Below are 25463 nucleotides of genomic sequence, written 5' to 3' on the forward strand. Positions count from 1 at the left end.
ACCCATCTACACACATTTTCCCCTAGCCCAAGCTTTCTCATCTTACTTACCAATCTTTTATGTGGGACAGTGTCAAATGCTTTAGAGAAGTCGAGATAAATGACATCCAATGATTCTCCTTGGTCCATTTGAGAGCTTACATCCTCATAGAAGCTGATCAGGTTAGTTTGACAGGAGCAATTCTTCATAAATCCATGTTGATATGAAGTTAAACATTTATTAACACTGAGATATTCCATAATGGTATCCCTTATAAACGATTCAAAAATTTTACCCACAACAGATGTTAAGCTTACCGGCCTATAGTTTCCAGGTTCCCTTTTACACCCCTTTTTGAATATTGGTACCACATTTGCTTGCCGCCAATCAAAAGGAACAGACCCTGTTTCTATAGAGTCTTTAAATATAAGGAATAGAGGCCTGTCTATCACATTACTTAACTCCCTTAATACCCGAGGGTGAATGCCATCAGGGCCTGGTGATTTGTCAGTTTTAATCTTACTAAGGCGGTTCTGCACTTCTTCCTGGGTTAGGCAGGTAATACTTAATGGGGAGTTTACATTATCACTCTGCATTTCCCCTGGCAAATCCTTTTCCTGTGTGAACACTGTTGAGAAAAAAGTTTTTTAAACATTTGCTTTTCCCACATCGCTCTCTATGATTTCACCCTCGTTGCTCTTTAAAGGGCCAACACCATCAATTGTAATCTTTTTACTGTTTACATAATTAAAGAATAGTTTGGGGTTTGTTTTACTTTCTTTAGCAATGAGTCTCTCAGTTTCCACTTTTGCTAAATGTATTTGTTTTTTACACATTTTGTTTTTTTCTCTGTAACTTTTTAATGCTTCTTCATTGCCTTCTTGTTTTAGCTTCCTAAATGCCTTGTTCTTGTTATTTATTGCCCTTTTTACATCCTTATTTAGCCACATTGGTGTTCTTCTGTTCCTAGCCCTTTTATTTCTGTACGGTATGGCTAGCTCGCAGTGGGTGTGTAAAACTGATTTAAATATTTCCCATTTATTTTTTGTGCTCCTATTTTTGAGGACATTGTCCCAATCAATTCAGCAAAGGTCCTCTCTAAGCTGATCAAACTTTGCTTTCCTGAAATTCAGCGTTTTCGTAACCCCCTTCCAGGGCACCTTACTGAAGGACAAATGGAATTGTATTATATTGTGGTCACTGTTCCCTAGGTGCCCATCGACTCGTACTTCTGTTATTCTATCTGGCCTGTTGCTTACAATTAAGTCCAGAAGGGTTGTCCCTCTAGTTGGGCCCTGCACAAGTTGTGACAGATAATTATCCTTGGTTACTGACAGAAATTGGTTTCCTTTCTGAGATACGCAGGTTTCAGTTTCCCAGTCTATGTCGGGGTAGTTGAAGTCCCCCATAATAATCACCTCATTGTGATTTGCTGCTTTGTCTATTTGTTTCAATAATACATTTTCAGTGGTTTCTGTTATATTTGGTGGCTTATAACAAACCCCTATGAGGATTTTATTACTTTTCTCTCCTTGTATCTCCACCCATAGAGACTCCACCTCTTCATTTCCCTCTTGTATATCTTCTCTTAGTGTGGGCTTTAAAGTGGACTTTATATATAAACAGACTCCACCCCCTTTCCTTTTTTTACGATGCCTCCTAAACAAATCATATCCTTGCAAGTTAGCCGCCCAGTCATAGCTGTCGTCTAACCATGTCTCAGTTATTCCTACTATGTCGTATTTTTCCTCATGCATTACCAACTCCAGATCTTCAATCTTATTGGTCAGGCTTCTTGCATTGGTCAGCATGCAGGAAAGTAATTTTGCTTCATTTTTCTTAGCTTCCTTCTGAGTACCCTGTCTTGGGTCCTCTTTACCACATCTAGTATCCTTGATTAGTTTGTCCTTCTGCTGCATGTTCTTGTCTGCTGTTTTTCCTCCCATCCCCTCTTCTTCTTGTTTAAAGCCCTCCTGATGAGTGTGGCAAGTCTTCTGGCGAATGTGTTTCCCAGGTTTTGTGAGGTGCATCCCACCTCTTGCGAGAAGTCCATCGTAGAGATAATTCACGCCATGGTCCAAGAATCCAAATCCTTTCTGCCTGCACCACCGTCATAGCCAGTTGTTCACCTCTAGTATCCTATTCCATCTTCTGATGCCATGGCCATCGACTGGGAGGATTGATGAGAAAACAACCTGTATGTTCTGTTCCTTTATTTTCTTCCCCAGAATTTCAAAGTCTTCGCAGATAGTTGGTAGGTCATTTCTTGCCGTGTCGTTTGTGTCTACATGTATCAGTAGGAAAGGGTAGTTGTCCTTGGATTTGAGGATAGTTGGTATCCTTTTGGCCACATCCTTGATTTTTGCTCCTGGGAGGCAGCATACTTCTCGTGCGGTTATGTCTGGCCTGCCGATATTTGCCTCCGTGCCTCTTAGTAGTGAGTCGCCCACAACTACCACTCTTCTTTTCTTTCCGGACACACTGCTTGTTGCTCGTGAGTGTTTTTGAGTGTCATTTGTTTCCGCTTTTGTTGACAGAGTAACTTTTGTTGATAGTGGTATTGACCAGGTCCTTCTAGGGGTCCCCTGGTTGCGGTATCATTCTCCCCATATAGAGTGGTCCTCGGGGAAAATTCTTGGTTGGAGTAAATCATGTGAGGGTAGATGTCTGAGGGAGTGCGTTCAGGTTGCCTCCACCGAGGTCCCCGCAGATCTTTCCTCACTCCCCAAATACTATCGACAGTATGCGGACGTGTTCTCCAAAAAGGCGGCAGAAACCTTTTGACTGCATCGCCCCTATGACTGTCGTATTGACCTTTTGCCGGGTGCTGAGCCTCCCTGGGGTCGAGACTACCCCTTATCTCTCTCGGAGACAGAGGCCATGTCTCAATACATCAGGGAGACTCTGGCAAGAGGATTCATTAGGAAGTCAGTGTCACCAGCGGGGGCGGGATTCTTCTTTGTCCAGAAGAAGAACGGAGAACTGCGTCCCTGCATCGATTACAAGGGTCTTAACGCTATGACCGTTAAGAACAAGTATCCTCTGCCCCTGATATGGGAACTGTTCGATAGATTACGGGGAGCGAGAGTTTTCTCCAAGTTAGATCTGCGGGGAACCTCTAACCTGATACGCATCCGTAAGGGGGACGAATGGAAGACAGCGTTTAACACCAGGGATGGCCATTATGAGTATGGTGACTATCTTTCCGCCTCTGTGCTCATAGCATTGTCACACACTAGTGTCCGGAGGTGTCATCCTTTACAAGGCACTGCCGTATCGCGCCAAGTCAGCACCCGCCAGTGCAGCTCCATGCGCAAGTTGTGTGCTGTTTAGCCCAACCTTGGTCGATTAGTGGTGCATGCCAGCAAGGCTCCGTGCACACTTGCACGTCTCGCTCTCACCACAATTGCGGTGCCGAACGCTGCTGGTCTAGAGGGAGCCTTTCCCTTGTCTCTGGTGCAGGATCTTGTGACCGTATAGCAGCGCTCCCCCAGTCGAGTCCTGTGTGGATAACAGGCTCTGGCTTTACTTACAGCAGCTCTGTGAAGTAATAGAATTTGCTCCTATATGCACCGGGTCAGTGGTTACCCGCCGGTGTTCAGATAGAAATCCGCCATTACCTAACAGCAGTATACCATCTCTGCACGGTGGACCCTAGGCTGCAAACGCACCTCATTATCATTTTATTATTTGGTGCGTTCCGCCAGCCTAACACTCTTTTGCTGTAGATACGATCTTTTCATCGCCTGTTATTGCATTTTAATACAATGTTTTGGCAACGAAAAAAAACTAATTCTGGAGTTTTGATTTTTTTTTTTCTTGTTACACCATTTACCAATTGGATTAATTCTTTACATTTATAGACCGGGCGATTCTGAACATGGCGATACCAAACGTGTATTTTTTATTTTTTTAATTGTTTTATTTTGAAATGGGGAAAAGGGGGATGATTTAAACTTCATATTTTTTAACATTTTTAAAAACAGTTTTTTTTTACTTTTTACTAGTTTCCATAGTCTCCATGGGAGACCAGAAGTTGCGATCTTCTGATTGCTTGTGCTACACATAGCAGCGCTTCAGCTCTGCTATGTGTAGTTAAAATGCTCATCTGCTATGAGCGCTGGCCACAGGGCGGGGTTTATAGCAGTTCAGCAATGGCAATCACAGGTGTCTCCTGCAGACCCCGGGTCATGTCAACCTATTGGCGTCCCGCTGTCACGTGACATGGTTGCCAATGGGCTGGGTTTTGTGACGTGCTTTCAGCGCTAACATGTTAAATGTCGCTGTCAGAGATTGACAGCGGCACATAACATGTGAATAGCGGCAGGTGGATCGTGATTCACACGTGGCGGTTAGGGGCACATGTCAGCTGATTAAGTCAGCTGATATGTGCCAGAAAAGTTGTGGGCTCATCACCGGAGCCTGCATCAAACAGGGGGAGGCGATCTTGAACTGTATTTTCAAGGTCGTAAAGGAGTAAAAGGGATTGTTCATTACTAAGAAATTCATAACCAACAAAATCAAATGGGTGGGGTTTCCAATACCTTGAACGCCTACCATTCAGCTTTTTAGCAGTTATGGCAATGTCCAGATGTAAACAATGTTCACCATAGCTCCTATACCTTATGGTCATCACAGCCTCCCTTACAGTATGATTTCTACCACAGGCCCCAATGTAAAGTATATTGACCACAACAGATGCCTATATATATGATGTCTGCCACAGCCCCCTTATACAGTATAATGACCCCAACAGTCCTCCATAGATTAAGATGGCCCCACAGTCACCAATACAGTATCATTCTCCACACATCCCCTTATGTACAGTATAATGTCCCCCAGTGCACCCTACAAAGTATGATATCCTACACAGGCACCCAAAATACAGTATAATGTCCACTACAGCCCCCATACAGTATGGTCACTAAATACTCCTATATAGTATAATGTCCTCCATATCCCCCTATACAGTATGGTAATCACAGCTCCCAGTAAAATGTCCTTCATCTCCCACAACCCTCTATACAGTATTGGCACCACAGCCCCCAGTATAATGTTCACCAAAGCCCCTATACAGTATGGTCACCACTGTCTCCTATACAGTATGATGTCCCCGCAACCCCCATACATTGCCCCCCACAACCCCTATACAGCATAATGTTTCCACAGCCCCAGAATAATGTCCCCCACAGCTCCCTTTACAGCATGATGTTTCCACAGCCACCTGTATAATGTCCCTGACAGCTCCATTTACAGCATGATGTCTTCACAGCCCGCAGTTTAATGTCCCCCACAGCCCCTATACAATATGATGGCCGCACATCCCCCAGTATAACATCCCCCACAGTCTCCTATACAGCATAATGTCCCCGCAGCCTCCAGTATATTGCACCCACCAGACCTATTTACATTATGATGTCCCCATAAGCCCAAGTAAAATATTCTCCCCAGCACTCCACATAATATGATGTTCCCACAGCCCAGGTATAATGTCCTCCACAGTCCTCCATGTAAAATGATGTTTTTACTGCCCCCATTCAGTGGCTAAATATATATATAATTTTATAATATGCTTATTTTCACCTAGTTAAACTGTCATGATATCTTCATCTATAATAGGCATATCATCATATAACTTTGTAACATTATCATCAGAAAAATGACATTTAATGGTAAAATTATGTGCCAATTTGTTAACATCTAACAAGGTTTTATACAAATCAAAGTTATACGTCGGACAGTAGCCTAGTCCTCTAGATAACAAGGAAATTTGATCTTCCGTTAGTATATAACTAGAGAGGTTCCATATAGGAACCTCTAATACCTCAGATTTTTGTTCCTTTGCGGATTTTTTCTTGCTGGCACTATGGTGTTTCCGCCCGCCTCTTTTCCTCCGTTTTTTGAAACCTTTCTAGAATAAAAAGTCCTTTGTTGTATTCCAGGATTATATACGTCGTCATTTTCTTCAATAGAAGTGCATAAAGATGAAGAATCCAGAGTGTCCTCTGTAAAATTGTATGAAGAGGAATCTGAACTTTTATTCCCATCTGAGAAAGTCACTTTGTTTCTATTCTGTGTATACAGATTTTTCTTTAATATAGGGTGTGGATAAGATTGCCAATTATAGACTTTATTTTCTTTGTAGTCTTTCAGATCTCTTTCCAACTTTCTTTTCTTAATATCTGTAATAGAATTTTCCAATTTAGCCAAGTTTGATTTCATTCTGTCTTGTAATTTTTGAAAGTCCACATGTTGTGAAAACTTAGCCAGATCATTTTTAAGATCTTTGATATCTGTCTGTATGGAAGCTAGGTGAACTTCCTCCTCCTTGATAATCAGTTGAATAAGCTTCAAGGAACATGTGCTGAGAATGTCCTCCCATTTTTTCTGGAATTCCTCACTGAAATGAGCTGTAGCTTTTTTTCGTAATCTTAGTCCGCGGGAAATCATCTCTTTTTCAAGATATACATTTAGAGAGTTATGATTCCACCAAGTTTTTATTTCCTTGCTCATTTTATGTTCCAGATTTTTTATAATGGTGGACAATTCATCAGGAAGTTGCACCCTGTTCACATTACTGGCTTTAAAGATCTGTGCAGATCTGTCTAGTCTTTTGGCATAATCATCCACATCCAAAATTATCTGTTCTGTATTCATGTTAAAGTTCAATCATTAAAATCTTCTGCCTAATAAGGGTAGGCACGGCAGAAAAAACTCACATGGAACAATAAAAAAGAAAAAATGCCAGCTTACCCGGTTGATTCAAAAGATAAGCTGCTATACTGTATAGGCTCTCAGCAACGGATAAATGACAGGAGCTCTTGCCAACAATAATTGCGAAAAGAAGATAAATCCAGTGAGCCAAGTTTGAAGTACATAAAAATCTTTTTCTTTATTTCAAACTTAGATTAAAAATATTTATCCATAGCAGCATATTGTAGATATAGACAGAGATAGGAAAAATTACTGCTGTAGAGCGCACGGCAAGACGCGTTTCGGCTAGACCTTTATCATTGCCATAATACACATTGCTATTTTTCTGGGATATAAGAAGGAAAAGATCCTAAGATAGGTGGTGCTATTTACCATTCCCTCCCTAAGGTCCATAAGGATGTATTTCCACCTCCACTACGTCCTATAGTGGCAGGTATTGGATCTTTGGGAGAGAGATTAGGAGAATGGATGGATCATTACTTACAGCCTCTGGTGAAAGAAATCCCTAGTTACATCAGAGATACCAAAGCTTTAGTTACCATGATGGAAAATTTTGTATGGAATGATCAATACTCCTGGATTACAAGTGATGTAGTTTCATTATATCCATTGATCCCTCATGGGGTGGCCATAGATTCCTTAATATGTCATTTAGAAACATTTAGTAATTATGCTATAGAAATCAAGGATTTTTTGGTAATGGCAGTAAGGTTTTTACTTAGTCACAATTATTTCTCTTTTAATAGCAGATTTTTTCTGCAGAAGACTGGAGTCAGCATGAGGGCCAAGTTCTTCCCATCTCTGGCAAATTTAGTTATGGCCAGATGGGAGGAATTGGTCCTATATGCTGACTCCAACCTTTTTTCTAAAAGCCTAGTGTGGACAGGGCGTTATATAGATGACTTAGTCATTATATGGAAAGGAACACAGGAGGAAGCCTCCAGTTTTATAAACAACATCAATGTGAATGATTTCAACTTAGCCTTTACACATTTTTGGAATAAAAATTCAGTGAATTTTCTAGATGGCACATTAACAGCAGGTCTAGATGAAAATGATAATAAAAAAATCTTTATTAGCCCCTACCGCAAAAGCACTGCCAAAAATACATTACTGGCAGCTGATTCTTGCCATCCTCAACATGTGATAAAAAACATCCCCATAGGAGAGCTTATAAGGTATAAACGAAATTCGACTGATCCAAAAACATATAAAAATGCACAGGAATTAGTTAATATGAGACTAAAAAATAGAGGATATCCAAATTGGATGTTACAGAGAGCAACCAAAATAGTCAAGGATATTGATAGAAAGGATTTAACAATAAATAAAAAAACAACCTAAAAACCACAATTTCCAAACAATTAAAATTTTTTTTTCTCTACTCCATATAGTCTTCAGTATAACAACATAGTCTCTATTATAAAGAAATATATTCCTGTGTTAAGCCAGGATCCAAAACTGAAACAAATTATTGCAGAAAACCAAATCACTTATGTAGCAAAAAAAGCCCCCACTTTGCAGGATAAACTATCGCCGAGTCTGTATTTGAATTCCTCGCTGGAAACCAGTGACACCTGGCTGAATTTAAAGGGGTTTTTTAAATGTGGAAATAAGAGATGTACTTGTTGTCAATATGCACATAAAATCAACAAATTTTCCTCATTCCATAGCAACAAAGAATATCCTATTAACAGTTTTTTGAACAGTAATTCCACCTACGTGGTATATTTGATTGACTGTACATCATGTTGTAAACAGTCCATAGGTTGTACAACGGGAAAACTGAGGAAAAGAATTAGAAGACACATTTCTGATGCTATTAAACCCTCCAGCTTCAATCCATAAGCGGTCTCCAGGCATTTTTCACAATGTCATTCTGGCAATTTTGATAGCTTCAGGTTTAAAGCAATAGAGTTAGTAACACGGTCTACCAGAGGGGGCGATAGAAAACGTAAACTACTTAACAGAGAATCTGCTTGGATTTTTACTTTGGAGACTAGGATGCCAATTGGCTTAAACAATAGACAAGATCTAATTAGAATTTATTAAAAATCCTAAAATTATGATTCTTATGTTAATAATTACAATCTGCTCTGTCCTAAGTTTATAAATATACTTTTTTGAGCAAAAATTTTATTATGGAAGTATTGTGGAGGATAACATGAGAATAAAATCTCTGTATATACATTCTGTTATATCATGTATTGTAAAATATTTGTAAAATATATGGAAAAATTACTGCTAGCGTATTAGCTTTTGTTAGGGTTAACACTTGTTTTTAAATAGTTAATCTTATAGGTGGATGCCCACAAGTGTGATCTATTAACGCTTAATCAACTATAGCACCTCCTATCTTAGGATCTTTTCCTTCTTATATCCCAGAAAAATAGCAATGTGTATTATGGCAATGATAAAGGTCTAGCCGAAACGCGTCTTGCCGTGCGCTTTACAGCAGTAATTTTTCCTATCTTTGCCTATATCTACAATATGCTGCTATGGATAAATATTTTTAATCTACGTTTGAAATAAAGAAAAAGATTATTTATGTACTTCAAACTTGGCTCACTGGATTTATCTCCTTTTCGCAATTATTGTTGGCAAGAGCTCCTGTCATTTATCCGTTGCTGAGAGCCTTTACAGTCTAGCAGCTTATCTTTTGAATCAACCGGGTAAGCTGGCATTTTTTCTTTTTTACAGAGAACATACAAACTCCTTGCAGATGTTGTCCTTGGTGGGATTTGAACCCATGACTCCAAGGCTGCAGTGCTAACCACTGAGCCACCGTGCTGCCCGTGTTCATGAGGGGTGTAATTTCCAAAATGTTGGCCATCTTTAGGGATTGTTTTTACTTAAATGCATATATTTTGATGTAAAAATTATTTTTGGGTACCATTACAAATTTTGCACTGCTTTGCTTTTATAGACTTTTTTGTTTCGCTGCCAATTCACCCTTTATCTAGTCTGTGGCCATAAATCAGGAACTCAGAAAAAGACAGATAAAAAAAGAGTTAAAAAACTTGTTATTAGAATTTAATTATATGATATACTGTAGAGAAAAGCAAACTTTTCAGGCTAATGACTAGTGATGAACGAACGTGCTCGGATAATGTGTTATCTGAACATGCTCGGGTGTTATCTGAGTATTTTGGGTGTCTTGGATAATAATTTTGAGTCCCTGCGGCTGCTGTTTTGCTGCAGTAGACAATCACAACACGTGTGGACATTGCCTAACGAACAGGCAATCCCTGCATGTGTTGTGACTGTCTTCCAAAGGAAAGCAGCAGCCGCGGGGACTTGAAAATATTATTCTAGCACATTAAGATACTCGGATAACACCCGAGCATGCTCGGATAACACCTTATCCGAGCACGTTCACTCATCACTACTAATGACCTAAAAAAGTCATGGAGCTGAACTGTCGTTCTTCAGGAGTGCACCTTCTCCAAGCAATCAAGAAGCCGGGAGGCTGGGGAGTGGTGAACTTCTGATGAAAGAAGATGAAAATAATGCTTTATTATATTCATGTTACCAATTAAATTAATTCATGCATCCATTATTTGCATGTCAATAGTTTTGCACTTTTTGCACACATTTTAATCATAACATATTGTTGCTTCACCCATTGCTAGAAAAGCTCAACATCTTCAGAATGTTCCAAAGTGGGCTCATTACTGCACTGCAAGATTTCCAATCCAAACCTGGATCCAGAGAAGTGTTTCCATGCGCAGTTGAAGTTTCAAACAGATATAGACTGTACAGTTAATTTATATGAAAGTGAATGGAGCAATAATATCTTCATGAAGAACTTCACTTTAGTAGGTATGAGACGTCATATCTGTATCATTGTGTCTAGTTCATTTGCAATATATACTATGTTTATCATTTCTTTCCTCTTCATTAGAATCATGTGAACCCAAAGTGTTTGGAGTGCAGGACTCACGCTTCTTCATCATTTTATTTTCAACAGTTTCCACATTCACCATATTTGTCATAGTCTTTATCAGGTGTAATATGGAAAGGTATGTGAATTAATAATCACCAGTAGAATAAAAATATAGTTCTTAAATATTTTATAAGGTAGATATTGCTATTAGGGCTCATACCCACTAGTGAGAGACTCGCACAATTCTCGAGAATCGTGCAAGTCTCCCGCAAGTTAGTATGAGCCCTTACTCATATTCACTCTTGATAGTAGTCCACGATGACTTTTTTTATTTATGTGTCTAGTTATTGTTCATGATTCTCAGTAAGTATATTTTACAAGCTTACTTAGACACTATAAATGCAATACTATCACTATACATGTTACTGGTAAAATGCGTGAGAAAATTACTTTTCAGTCATATGTAAATGAGGGAACGATGGTGCACACTTGACGTGGCCAAGTGTTAGGTTCACCATTACTCCTCCTCATTTGCTTATTGAGGCCTTCCCTTTCTAATTGACAGCACTCACTTCCCAGAGAGAGCACTGCCCCAGTTCAGCCGGCCAACATGCTCATGCACACTGCCTATGCCCAGCCATGCATGTACACAGTGGTCGGGCGAGTTCACTGCTTTGTCTTGTTTCTGCTAATACTGCTCGCTACATTAACGTCTCTCTGAAGCCGCTTGCTACATTTCCAGGTGTATTAGTGTAGCGAGTGGCATCACCAGAAAGAAGACAGGGAGTAGAATGGCTCATCCAGTGTGTGGCAGGTAGAGCGCATATGAACACACACTAACAGCATTCAGACAGTGCTCACTCTAGGGAACAAACACTGTCAACCAATAACAGGGGAAACCCCAATATGCAAATGAGGAGGTGCACCAAAATCTTGGCCACATCAAAGTTGCTCTGAAGCCTCCTCATTTGCAAACAAATTAAAAATTAATTTTCGGGCACTGTATTACTAATAGTTACGGTGCTATATATAGTATTTATAGGGGCTAAATCGCCTACAACACTTTATGGCCCATTTATTTAGCTGTGTCATTTACATGAGTTCTCAAATCTGGGTGAAAATCTTAGTCTTTAGTAGCGCCCCTATAGCCCATCTCAGTATTTTGTTTCTCTGCTGGATATAAACCTTGTGAAGATTTCCAGATGACTATGCAATCTAATTACATTTCTCAATTCCAAAGGGGGGCCAATAATCATGGTCCCTCTCTAGGCTATTAATATCTGCCCTTAGTCACTGGCTTTGCCTCTCTGGCGCAGAAAATTTCATGGGATCCCACACCCGTTTTTTCCGTGATTTAATCAATTTAATTTAACACCTACAGCTCCAAAATTTAACACACACACTACTAACATTATTAGTGAGGGACATATATAAATCTAATGGATATGCAATGGTTTACTGTATGTAAACCATGTCTCCTATCCTGTCGGGTTCTGTAAAGATTTTACAGATGCCAACAGTTGAATTATCGGCTATTCTGCTATCTAGCTCTGTAAGAAACATATATATATATATATATATATATATATATATATGTGTCTCACTGACATATATATATATATATATATATACTGTATATAAGTTTTCACGAATATTTGAGGGCATGGATCCATTATATGTCCATTTTTGAAGCTGGCGAGAAAATCTCACCATACGGATGTCACACGGATGCTTAGATGCAAGAAAATCGCATCCTCACAATGCACACGGATGACATACGGATCACTGTTCCAGGAACATTTCTGTGATTCTCGTCCGTGTAAAACTGACCGTATTTTTATACATTGTGTGTGACTCCAGCCTTAGGCCGCTGCTGCTAGCAATGTCAGAGTATTATGCCACTTCTTTTACAGTGTGTCAATGAAACATCCAAAATCGAAGATAAAATGGATCTTGCAGGAAAAATGTTAGGAAACAATCTTTCCTGTATAATGACTCGTATATAAGCCAAATTAAAAACAAAGGAAAAAACCCTGCCTCCTCCACCCCTTATGCTATGTTCACATATAACGCTTTTTCTGTGTTTTTGCACTTTACCATTGCTTTCAATGGGGAAAAAAATGTTCACCGGTAAATGTAATTTTAACATTTTACTACCTTATCTTGGCATGAAGTGTTTGACAAGGTCATAGACATCCTGTTTAATTTAAGAAGGAGGGACTCTGAAACTCACAAAGCCCATGCAAACAATGCAAGAACTGCCAAAAATTAGAAGGAAGAGGGACTCCGATACACCTTGTATTGGCCATAAAGGAGGGCCTCATACACATTATTGGCTAGTGGGACTCCTAGACTCATAAATTCTATGAGCTAAGTGCAAAGACTCACAAAAATTTGAAGCAGGAACTACAATAACCCCTGGAAAACAAGTAGAGGAGGGCATCAGAAAACATTTTTTTCCCCCATTATTAAAATGGGACTCCTAGAGTGGTAAAACCTGTGCACTAAGTCCAAGGCCTAGCAAAGATTTAAAGGAGGGACTGCAATATACCCTGGAAAACACATAGAGGATGGCCTCAGAATAATTCTTTTGCCAATTTTAAAAAGGTTGTGACTTTTACATTTTGAAAAGATTATGATGAGGCCCGCTCCTATGACTACTGCCTTTGGCCACATTACAGTTTGCCTTCTTTTGTGAATTTCTGTCTACAGACGATCACAAATTCCCTGAATTTATACAAGAATTCATGAAAAACAACTATCATGTTGTGGAATGTGAGAGATTTATGTGACCAGAAGGAACACTCATTTTCATCGGAAGATAATGACATGAGGCAACTAGAAATAGAACAAGATAGGACAAGGCAAAAACTTGACTTTAAAGCTGTTGATGTGCTGAGTGAAGACTATGTGGAAAGTGAAGGCTAAAAACTGAAGAAACACCCTAAAACAATGATAGGATGTAGAAGGCTGCATTCACTGTAACTTGTGAAGAGTAGAGGGTCAGAGCAGTTCAGTTGAAGAGAGTGACTGGCAGCACATTAGTGGAAGAGGACGACCTTCACACACAGGAAGAGCATGGTGAGTCAGTGTCCATGGCCACCTTCTCAGAGACTCAAGTACCGAAAGAAAATTTTAAAAACAGGGGGACTCCTACACTGGTAAAGCCTATGCTTCAAATGCAATAGCTGCCAAAAATTAGAAGGAGGTACTGCAATACCCCCTGGAATACACATATGAGAGGGCCTCAGAAAACATTTTTTTCCCATTATTAAGGAGTGGGATTCCTAGACTGGTAAAGCGTATGCACTATGTGCAAGGGCTTCCAAAAAAATTAGAAGAAGACACTCCAATACACCCTGGGAGACATGCAGTGGAGGGCCTCAGGAAACTTTTTTTTTTTGGAAGGAGTGGGACTCCTAGACTGGTAAAGCCTATGCAGTAGGTGCAAGGGATGAAAAAAATACCCCTGGAAGATGAGAGAGGCCTGTAATTGATATCATAGGTAGACCACAGCTATGAGAGTCAAAATGAGAAAACAAATCCAGAAAATCACCTTGTCTGATTTGGCAAGATTTATTTTTCAAATTTTGGTAGAAAATGCGGTATTTGGACACCTAAAAATATGCAAGATTTCTGGCTCTCACAGACCTGTAACTTCTTATTTAAGAGACTCCTCTGTCCTCCAATCATTTCCTGAAGTAATGGCACCTGTTTGAACTTGTTATCAGTATAAAAGACACCTGTCCACAGCCTCAAACAGTCATCCTCCAAACTCCACTATGGTGAAGACCAAAAAGCTGTTGAAGGACACCAGAAACAAAATTGTAGCCCTGCACCAGGCTGGGAAGACTGAATCTGCAATAGGCAAGCAGTTTGGTGTGATGAAATCAATGGTGGGCGCAATAATAAGAAAATGGAAGACATACAAGACCACTGAAAATCTCCCTCGATCTTGGGCTCCACACAAGATCTCACCCTGTGGGGTCAAAATGATCACAAGAATGGTGAGCAAAAATCCAGGAACCACATGAGGGGACTTGGTGAATGACTTGCATAAAGCTGGGACCACCGTAACAAAGGCTACCATCAGTAACACAGATCCTCCAATGCCAAATGTGTCTCCCTGCTTAAGCCCGCACATGTCCAGGGCCATCTAGAGAACATTTGCATTATCCAGAAGAGTATTGACAGAATGTCATATGGTCTGATGAAACCAAAGTAGAACTGTTTGGTAGAAACAAAACAAAACTTGTCGTGTTTGGAGGAGACAGAATGCTGAGTTGCATCCAAAGAACACCATGCCTACTGTGAAGCATGGGGGTGGCGACATCATGCTTTGTGGCTGTTTCTCTGCAAAGAGATCAGGACGACTGATCCGTATACATGAAAGAATGAATGGGGCCTTGTATTGAGAGATTTTGAGTGCAAATCTTCCATCAGCAAGGGCATTGAAGATGAAATGTGGATGGGTCTTTCAGCATAATGATCCCAATCACACTGCCAGAGCAATGTTTGAATAAAATTGTTTTTGTTTTCTCTTATATTATTGTATTGGACTTTTTTGATTGCCCCTTTTTTCTCTATATGTATTTAATGTTTTGCAATTGTCCTATTATGTCCATGTATAGACCCATTACATAGCGCAGTTTTGCATATTTTTCATCTATTACTAATATTTAAATGGGTATTGCTTCCTTGAAACTTTTATGGTGTATTTCTACTGTGTTGTGCACAGGTTGTTTTGTTTTCTTGGATATGGATTTCCGGGCCAAAGACAAAGCCTGGCTTGGCCAAATCAATCAGGTATTTGGGACAGGTGGGACTGAGTCTCAGCCGCCAGTGGATCAAACTCTTGATGGTCAGGTCCTCGAGATGGAGAAATTATTAATCAAGCAGACTAAAATATGGTGGAATCGGGCCTTCCTAGAGAAATATGTATCTTCTAAAATGATTCCTAGTTGACTTCGGGTTCGTGTTACCCCATCTTTTCCTGTTGAAGATAGAGATTTCATTAACCGCTGGGAAGAGGCGTGTGGTAATTGTTCCTCTACTCTTATGCAGCTGCTGATAGAGCGCAACTCTGAGGCTATTTTGGACCTTGATAAATTAATAGATGATGCAGAGCAAAATTTTAAAGCAGCTTGCCCAACCGATAAAATTGCTGGCTATGAGTCAAAGATTGAGAAAAATTTGGATGCATGCGTTAGTAAAATCCATGTGACCCAATCTTCTAAACTGCAGAGAGACACCAAAGATTTTGCAAGTGGGAATGTCTATTTTTGGAGGAAACCTAACACCCAGACCCGTAAGATGTGTGGGGCACCCTCAGTGAGTTCCCTTTCTTCTGTGAGTGACTCGTCTGAGTAGTCTACTTCTTCAATGACGACTCGGTCCGGGCCCAGGCCCAAGAGAGTGAGAGACGTTAATTTTCATTCTTACAAGAGGATGCAATTTAAATCACCTGAATGCAAGAAAAACAACAATAAGGTAATCAATTTAAGTTCTCATTCATTAACTAATTCTGACCTGTCATTACTAAGTAGAGGTTTTACTTTTTCTCCTAAGTCTAACTTTGCTTTTGTGGCAATCAAGGACCTACATCTTTTTGCAAGGTCCTTGATTTTCAAGAAACAGTTTTTTGATCCTCACTTGCAAAATTTGTTTCCTACAGAAGAGGAACAATTAGCACTACAAGATCTAGAAGACATCCTCTGAGCATGATTCTGGTGAGGGAAGTAAGATCCCCCTGTCCATTAGAATTAAGTCTAAAAAATTTCCTCCACTTACTACATGCCCAGCGGTTGATCTATTTGTTCAAGTGGTTACTAAGGACTTCTTGGATATTCCATGAGGAGTGGGTAGGGATAACCTAAGTCGAGATGAACGCATCAGGTTGGACGTCCTGAAGGGGCTTCCTGACATTGTGCTGAAACCAGCAGATAAAGGGGGAAATGTCATATGGCCTGTCTCTTTATGAGAAAGAGGCATTTAGACAGCTCAACAACAAGACTTGCTATAAGCGCCTAACTTTTAACCCCCTTTCATCCTTTGTGACACAGCTGACTAAGATTCTGAACTTGGCTGTTCAAAACTGTGTTATTACAAAGGATCTGGCTTTAGCACTTCAGGTACAGGAACCCACCATCTCCACATTTTACCTGTTACTTAAAATTCACAAAAATCTGGAGGCCCCTCCGGGACGCCCGATCATCTCTGGTTCCGGTAATTATTTTGGAAAAATTTGGAAATGTAAAGTGCTGCGGAATATGTCAGCGCTATAGAAATAAAATTTATTATTATTATTATTATTATTATTAACCATTGGATACACTCAAAACTACAGCCTATAGTTGAGAGTCTTCCTTCCTTCATTCTAGACACAGGGGAGTTTTTAAAACTTGTGTATGGTCTCCATATTGGTCATGACACGATTCTGGTGACAGGTGATGTAGAATACCTGGACACCAGCATCAGGCATACAGATGGCTTGGAAGCCACTAGATATTTTCTCAATATGTCAAATCACCAAGGGAAGATTGTCCACCTAATTCTTGAGCTCTTAGAGTTTTCCCTTGCGCATAATTTTTTCACATTTATGGGGTCCTTCTACCTACAGCTCCAGGGCACAGAGATGGGGGCTTCGTTTGCCCCCTCGTATGCCAACTTGTTCCTGGGGCTGTGGGAGAGGGACCTCCCCCTGTCAGATCAATGTCTGTCAATGGACCGCATCCTCTTCTGGGTGCGGTAAATCAACGACATCTTCTTGATCTGGCAGGGGAACTCTTTGCAACTATGTGAATTCATGGTAGGTGTAAACTCAAATGTTAATAATATTCATATTACTTATAATCATGATACCAACAAAATTAGCTTCCTTGATGTCACAGCATGGAGAGATGCTGATGATATCCTACAAACTAGCATCTTTAGGAAGGAAACATCTTCAAACATGCTACTGAATGCTTCATCCACCCACCCTAAACAATTAATTGGTTCTATTCTGATAGGACAATTCCTGCATCTCCGCAGGATTTGTTCTACTGAACAAGATTTTGAGCTACAGGCACAGGATCTTGCTGCTAGGTTTCGAGAGTGATGCTATAGCGGACGGGCCATAAAAAGGGCGTATAATCGCGCCAAATAGTCCACATGCCAATCCTTATTATACAAGAAAAAGGAAGCGAAATCCGCTGATAAAATAAGATTTATCACTAATTATCACGCACAATTTGCCAGGATGAAAGGATGTCTTCAAAGGGCATGGACTATCCTCCAAACTGACCCAATTTTAAATCTGCTTCTTCCGTCAGTGCCAAGTATAACCATCCGACGCTCAAAAAATCTCAGGGACCACCTAGTCCATAGCCACTATCAGCCAGAATCTGGATCTAGTTTTCTTGATGCCGGCCGTCCTAGGTGTGGTAGTGCTCCCTGTGACCGATGTGTCACCTGCCCCAACATTGAACGTGCGAATAATTTTTTCAATTCATCAGGAACTAGGACATACGACATCAGAAATCACATTTCCTGCACGTCACGATATGTGATATATTTTGCCTTATGCCCATGTAATCTTATATACATTGGGATGACTACACGTCAATTGAAGGTGCGTGTTCACGAGCATGTGTTGGGAATACAGACAGCAATCAGTCATGATGATCCGACCACACTTAGGACGTTGCCGCGGCATTTTAAACTCAAACATAGCTGTGATAGTTTGCTACTTCGCGTCAGAGGCATCGATATTATTGATCCCGGGGTTCGAGGTGGAAATACGACCCAAAAATTATTACAACGAGAAACACTTTGGATTTGGTCTCTTGACACTGTGCACCCAAAAGGACTTAATGAGGCTACCAGTTTTGCTCCATTTTTATGAACATTTTTGCGGCTTGTACCATCTCTTTTGATCACACTCGTTTATGTGCTTATTTGATTTTAATACTATTGTTTTTAATCTAGTTGGTTTCCACCGTTGTCATCATGCTCAATTTTCGATTATACTGGATGTTTCCTGGATATATTCAAAATAGAAACATGACATCAATTTCCTGGCATCTCAGCATATGAAGATTTTATATACATTATTTTTGTCATGATGAAACATGTTTATGCTCATATGTGGCTTAGTTATATCTCAGTTATGTATATATATTGTATATCATGACCATATGGGTGTTCTATGATTCATTATAAAACACTTTATATATGTATACATATATAATGATTTCTTTATACAATCTTTGTGTATGCTTAATTTGTATGTGCCATAGTCTATAATCAAAAAAATCATCTTCTCCTATTCATGAGTTGTTCCTCACCATGTTATTGTTTATCATAGCTTGCAATATCATGTGTTATTTATATTTTTGTTTCTGATATTTATGGTTTTGTTTTTTCTAATACTACATGCCACCTGTATATATATATTTTTTTATATCTATGGAATTCTCATTATGTGCCCATCATTTTTCTATGTATTTATCTCCAAAGCTATAATATTTTGTTATAACATCTCAGCGTTAGCCTTTCACACTAGCCATTATTGAAGTGTCTCTGGCGGTCTGCGTCCTCCCAGTACGCGCATTTGCCGCCGCTTCCTACACATCGGGCGGCTCTCGGCATCAACCGTTGCCTGGGGACCAGTCACATGACCGTGACGTCACCGGACACATGATGCCAACGCCGTCTGCAGTCTTGGTTGCCGTGGTGACGTGCGCTGCATCAGAGGCGGACGCGACGCCGGGAGTGACACATTGTGGGAGGGGTTTTACTTTTACCTTGCTATGCCGCCGGCTTTATTCTTGTGTATGTAACCGCATATAGCGGCGCCGGGCTGCATCGCACCACATTTCCCTCCCCCCTCCTTTATTATAGCTAATCGCTGTATCTGGCACATACTAATGTGGTGACATGTTATGTTTTATGTCTCTATGATGATAGGTGCCATTTTATGGGAGGATCATCAGTTGTATGACATCATTGGTGGGAGGGGTTTCATTTTTTGCTATGCCACCGGCTTTATTTATTTTTTTGTATATAACCGCACACAGCGGCGCCGGGCTGCATCGCACGTTAACCACTCCCCCTCTTCCCCCCTGTCTTATTACACCTAATCGCTGCATCCGGCACATATTATTGGGGTGGATGTTATGTATCACACACTTATGTTTCCATGGTGATAGGCGCCATTTTATGGGAGGTTTATCAGTTATATGATACTAGTGGTGCATTTGATCACGTGTGCACATCTTACATTCTCATTGGTGGACTCTTTATTTTAAATACTTCCTGATTCCTACTTCCTCATACCCCTTGATAAAGGCCATATAGCCGAAACGTGCGTGGGGGGGTACTCCAGGCTGCTCTCCATTTACATATCAGGAAAGGTAATATACATATTTAATCTATTTTTCCCTTGTTTTTGCCACATTTTGTGTATGCCATGCTTGGTTGTTATATTGTGACTTGGGAGAATGCATTACATGTCTAGATTTTGTATACCATACCTGGTTACATTACTGTGAATTGGGATAGTGCAATATATTTTTGAAATATGCTATTATGCTATATTAAAAAACTAATCCCCATTCCTTCGGTCCTGCTACCCTGTGTGTACCCCATTTTGCCCATCTACTTGTTGTGGTCATTTGACTTTTATTCCACTATTTCCTTCATCTCTGATATATTTGAATAAAATTGTTTTTGTATTCTCTTATATTATTGTATTGGACTTTTTTGATCGCCCCTTTTTCCTCTATTTGTAATCAGAGCATTGAAGGAGTGGCTTCGTAAGAAGCATATGAAGGTTCTGGAGTGGCCTAGCCAGTCTCCAGATCTCAACCATAGAAAACCTTTGGAGGGATTTGAAAGTCTGTGTTGCCCAGAGACAGGTCCAAAGCATCACTGCTCTAGAGGAGATCTGCATTGGAGGAATGGGCAAACATACCACCAACAGTGTGTGCCAACCTTGTGAAGACTTGCAGAAAACATTTGACCTCTGTCATTGACAACAAAGGATATATAACAAAATATTGAGATGACCAAATACTTATTTTCCACCATAATTTGCAAAATAAAGTTTGAAAATCAGACAAGGTGATTTTCTGGATTTGCTTTCTCATTTTGACTTTCATAGTTGTGGTATATGTCAATTACAGGCCTCTTTCATCTTTTTAAGTGGGAGAGCTTGCACAATTGGTGGCTGACTAAATACTTTTTTCCCCACTGTATATACAGCTCTGGTAAAAATTAAGAGACCACTGTGAAATTTTCAGTTTGTCTGATTTTTCTCTTTATTTTTGAGTAAAATGTAAATTGTTCTTTTCTTCTATAAATTACTGGCAACATATCTTCGAATTTCCAAGCACTACATTCTTTTTTTATCTTCAGAAAATGATAAATGGTCAAGATAAAAAAATGAGGTGCTTGCAGACCTCAAATAATGCTAAGAAAACAAGTTCATAATCATTTAGAAACAACAATACTAATGTTTTATCTCAGGAAGAGTTCAGAAATCAATGTTTTGTGAAATTACCATGATTTTTAATCACAGCTTTAATGCGTCTTTCCACCAGTCTTTCACACTGCTTTTGGGTGACCTTATGCCACTCCTGGTGCAAAAATGTAAGTAGTTCTTCTTTGTTTGATGGCTTGTGACTATCCATCTTTCTCTTGATTACATTCCAGAGGTTTTCAATGAGGTTCAGGTCTGGAGATTGGACTTGCCATGACAGGGATTTGATGTGGTAGTCCTTCATCCACACATTGATTGACATAGCTGTGTGGCATGGTACATTGTACTGCTGGAAAAAAACAGTCCTCAGAGTTGGGAAACATTTCTTGAGCAGAAGGAGTCTACTTTTTTCCAGGATAACCTTGTATGCGGCTTGATTCATACGTCCTTTGCCAAAATTAATCTGCCTAATTCTAGCCTTGCTGAAGCATCCCCAGATCATCACCGATCCTCCACCAAATTTCACAGTGGGTGCAAGACACTGTGACTTGTACGCCTCCCCAGGTCTCCGTCTAACAATTAGACAACCAGGTGTTGTGCAAAAAATTAGACTCATCAGAGAAGATTACCTTACTCCAGTCCTCTATGGTCCAATCCTTATGGTCTTTGGCAAACTTCAGCCTGGCTCTCCTTTGCTTCTCATTGATGAAAGGCTTTTTTCTACCTTTACATGACTTGAGCCCTGCCTCTAGGAGCCTGTTATGAACTGTTCTTGCCATGCACTTCACTCGAGCTGCCATTTGCCATTCCTTTTGTAGGTCACTTGATGTCATCCTGTGGTTGCTAAGTGACATTTGAATAAGATGATGGTCATCCCGGTAAGTGGAGAGTCGTTTTCGCCCTCTGCCGGTCTGTTGCTTTGTTGTCCCCAATGTCTGCTGCTTGACCTGGTTGTAATGGACTGCCGTCTTAGAAATATTAAGGATGGAGGCAACATGCCTCTCACTGTATCCCTCTGCTAGTAAAGACAGAATTGAGCCCTTCTTTTCCTCACTCAAGACTTCTTTTCAACTCCTTTGGCATGGTTAAATGTTATTTTTTTAATTCCTATTACTTTTGGGATATTACTAGCACTTGTTTTGCCATACAGCTTGTCCTATTGCAAGAGGATTGTGAACACCACAGCAGGGTTTTTTATACTTTTCTTTGTTAAATAAGATTTGGTTCAGGTGATCACCTAATCAGAAGCACATTAAGTAGAATGAGGTGTACTCTGGTTGGAATTCAACTGACACTGGACTGGAATGGCTGTCAGACATGTAGAGAAGCTTATTTTTTAAGAGCCCGGCGCTGCCCAGGCATAGTAACTAACTGTGGTTAGTTATAGCAAATTATAATTATCCTCCATCCCATAGTCCCATGCCCATATACCCATCATACATATCCATGATCCCATAGGCCCGTGCCCATATACCCATCATACATATCCTCCATCCCATAGTCGAGTGCCCATATACCCATCACACATCCTCCATCCCATAGTCCCATGCCCATATACTCATCACACATCCTCCATCCCATAGTCCCATGCCCATATACCCATCATACATATTCGCCATCCCATAGTCCCATGCCCATATACCCATCATACGTATTCGCCATCCCATAGTCGAGTGCCCATATACCCATCACACATCCTTCATCTCACAGTCCCATGCCCATATACCCATCATACATATCCTCAATCCCATAGTCCCGTGCCCATATACCCGTCATACATATCCTCATCCCATAGTCCCGTGCCCATATACCCGTCATACATAGCCTCCATCCCTTAATCCAGTGCCCATATACTCATCACACATCTTCCATCCCATAGTCTCGTGCCCATATACCCATTAAGACATCATCATCACCATGGCAACCGTTATGACATAACCGTCACCATTGCAACCTATGATGAATCAGCGTCGCCATGGCAACAATTGTGACATCATAATGAAGGGCGAACTTGATGCACACTCACTTTTTCCCAATTATGTAGATAGGGGCAAAATTGTTTGGTGAATTGGAAAACGCGGGGTTAAAATTTCGTCTCACAACATAGCCTAGGACACTCTCGGGGTCCAGACGTGTGACTGTGCCAAATTTTGTGGCTGTAGCTGCGACGGTGCAGATGCCAATCCCGGACATACATACATACATACACACACTTGAGTTATACTTGAGTATATATATATATATATGTATGTTTATGAGAGGGAGGTATGCTTCATGCACATCCTGTAAAGGTTATGTAGTATTGCATCATACACACCCTGTAAAAATTAAGCACAAGGGTCGATTCATGACCCTGTGGGTGACCATCCTTGTGGAGGACATGAAAAAGAAGAAAACAAGATCCATATAGTCTTGTTTGGGTGAGAATGGAGTGCATGGGAATACACCAATAAATAAGTAACAATAGAGTTGGCTTTATGTTCTGCTTCTGTCATCCTGTGGGGGCTGTGAAGTCTGGGCCAATCTAGGCCTTGTTCATTTTGGTAAGCCTCAGCCTCTCAGCATTTTCAGTTGAAAAGCAGATGTGCCTAACAGTTTGTATTCCGCCCCCTGGCTCTAAAAACCCACTCTAACAAAATTCCAGTGGCATGGAAGGCCAGCAACTCCAAGGCATAGAGGGACAATTCATTCCAGGTGTCCAGCTTGGATACCCAATAGGTGTATGGCTAAGAGGAATCACAGAGGTTGCTGATACAGTCAGCTAGGTACTCCTTCATCATCTTTAAAAACGTTTTCCTCCTTGTTAGAGTTCCCTGCGCATTAGGGCCTGGGCACTGTGAGGGTCTAATGAAACTGTTCCAGACCCTTGATAGTCTTCCAGTGACTCTGCTGGACCTGATGTGTGTCTCCCTCATCTCTCCTCCTTAGTTGTCCAAGGAACTAGGACCTCTTCTGCCAGTGTTTTCAGATGGGAATTTTTGTACTAATTGTTCGACTAGGACATTCTGGTATTGCATCATATTACTAGACCTCTCCACTGCAGGAAGGAGAAATTGAAAGTTCTTCTTGTAGCATGGGTCAAGAAGGGTGAACAACCAATAATCACTGTTGGTCAAAATGCGTATAAAGTTAGGGTCACAGGAAAAGGCAGTGGGATATAAAATCAACCATATGTGCCAAACTCACAAACAGCAAGACTTCCCTGTTCCCACCAGGAGGACAACAATCTATCTCCTCCTCTTCCTCCTCCCTCTCCTGGTCCTCCTCCTCTTATGCCCATCAATGCTGAAAAGATGGGAAGAAGATAAGATGAGTCTGGGCTGGGTAGTGTCACACTTTCTGTTTTCTACCTACATCTCCACCTGGTTCCCATGCAAAGCTTCCTCTTACATTGTAAGCAACGAGTGTTTGAGTAGACACAGAAGTGGGATGGTTACACTGATTATGGCATCATTGCCACTCACCATCTTTGTTGTGTCCTTAAAGTTTTGGGGAACCTCAGAGAGGTCAGACGTTCATGCCCACACGTCGATTGTTATGTGCAAAGGCTGACTGGAATAACGATGAGCATATTATAACTGGTATTCAACTACTGCCCTCTGCTGCTTCCAAGGACTTGCTAACATATGTAATGCTGAGTTCCAGCATGTGGTCACGTTGCAAAACAATTGGTGAGGTGGCACTTGCAAGCGTTGCTGCAGCTGTTGGTGACTTTCGGAAATGGCTGCACACTTGGCGTACCTTCAAAAGTAGCTCAGGCATGTCTGGGTAGTTTTTGAGACACAATCTTAAATAACTTTTTTGTGGCAAGAATTTCCTTTAAATAGCAATACAATAGCAACACAGCCATAAATATAAGGTTGTTTAGGGAAAAGAGGATCCATTGCAGAAAGTATTTTAAAGACCAATACATTTTAATTCATATTATTAAAATTATATAAAAATTCAAGCAGGTTGAATAAAAATTGACACGTACATATTAGTAGCATGATAAGTATATCCTGCTTAGAGTCATCATCATGGGTAAAAAATGTATAATAAAATGACCAAAATTTTCCTTGCCTTGGACTCCCTGTTAGGGCTGGCGGAACGCACCAAATAATAAAAGATGTTAATTAGGTGCGTTCGCCGACAGGGGTCCACCGTGCAGAGATGGAAAACTGCTGCCAGATAATGGCGGATAATAATGCACGTGGGTTACCTCACCCGGTGTACAAGAGGCGAAACCTGTTACCTCACAGGGCTGCAAATATGTGATAGAAGTGCAAGCGATGCGGTCACAGAACTCTGCCCAGAGACACAGAGGCAGAGTCTTTCTAGACCCACTTGCACACGGAGCCACAACTGCGGCACCAGAGAGACACTAGGGAAAACGCTGTGCCCTGTTAGCAGTCACAGGGTGCAGTGGATAGATGTACCGCC

The 25463-nt window shown here is 40.6% G+C and overlaps 1 protein-coding gene across 1 annotated transcript in view; it reads left to right on the top strand.

Annotated features, from left to right (window-relative positions):
• Positions 1-25463, top strand: part of LOC141076177 (cytokine receptor-like factor 2) — a 145824-nt gene that overhangs the window by 14958 nt on the left and 105403 nt on the right. Inside the window, exons 3-4 of the mRNA XM_073563523.1 lie at positions 10326-10515; positions 10598-10715. Coding sequence (XP_073419624.1) covers positions 10326-10515; positions 10598-10715 — 308 coding nt within the window. The remainder of the gene's footprint in view (positions 1-10325; positions 10516-10597; positions 10716-25463) is intronic.

This window comes from Dendrobates tinctorius, unplaced genomic scaffold (genome assembly GCF_039654945.1).
Source record: "Dendrobates tinctorius isolate UK_male_01 unplaced genomic scaffold, ASM3965494v1 ptg000394l, whole genome shotgun sequence".
NCBI classification, from domain to species: domain Eukaryota; kingdom Metazoa; phylum Chordata; class Amphibia; order Anura; family Dendrobatidae; genus Dendrobates; species Dendrobates tinctorius.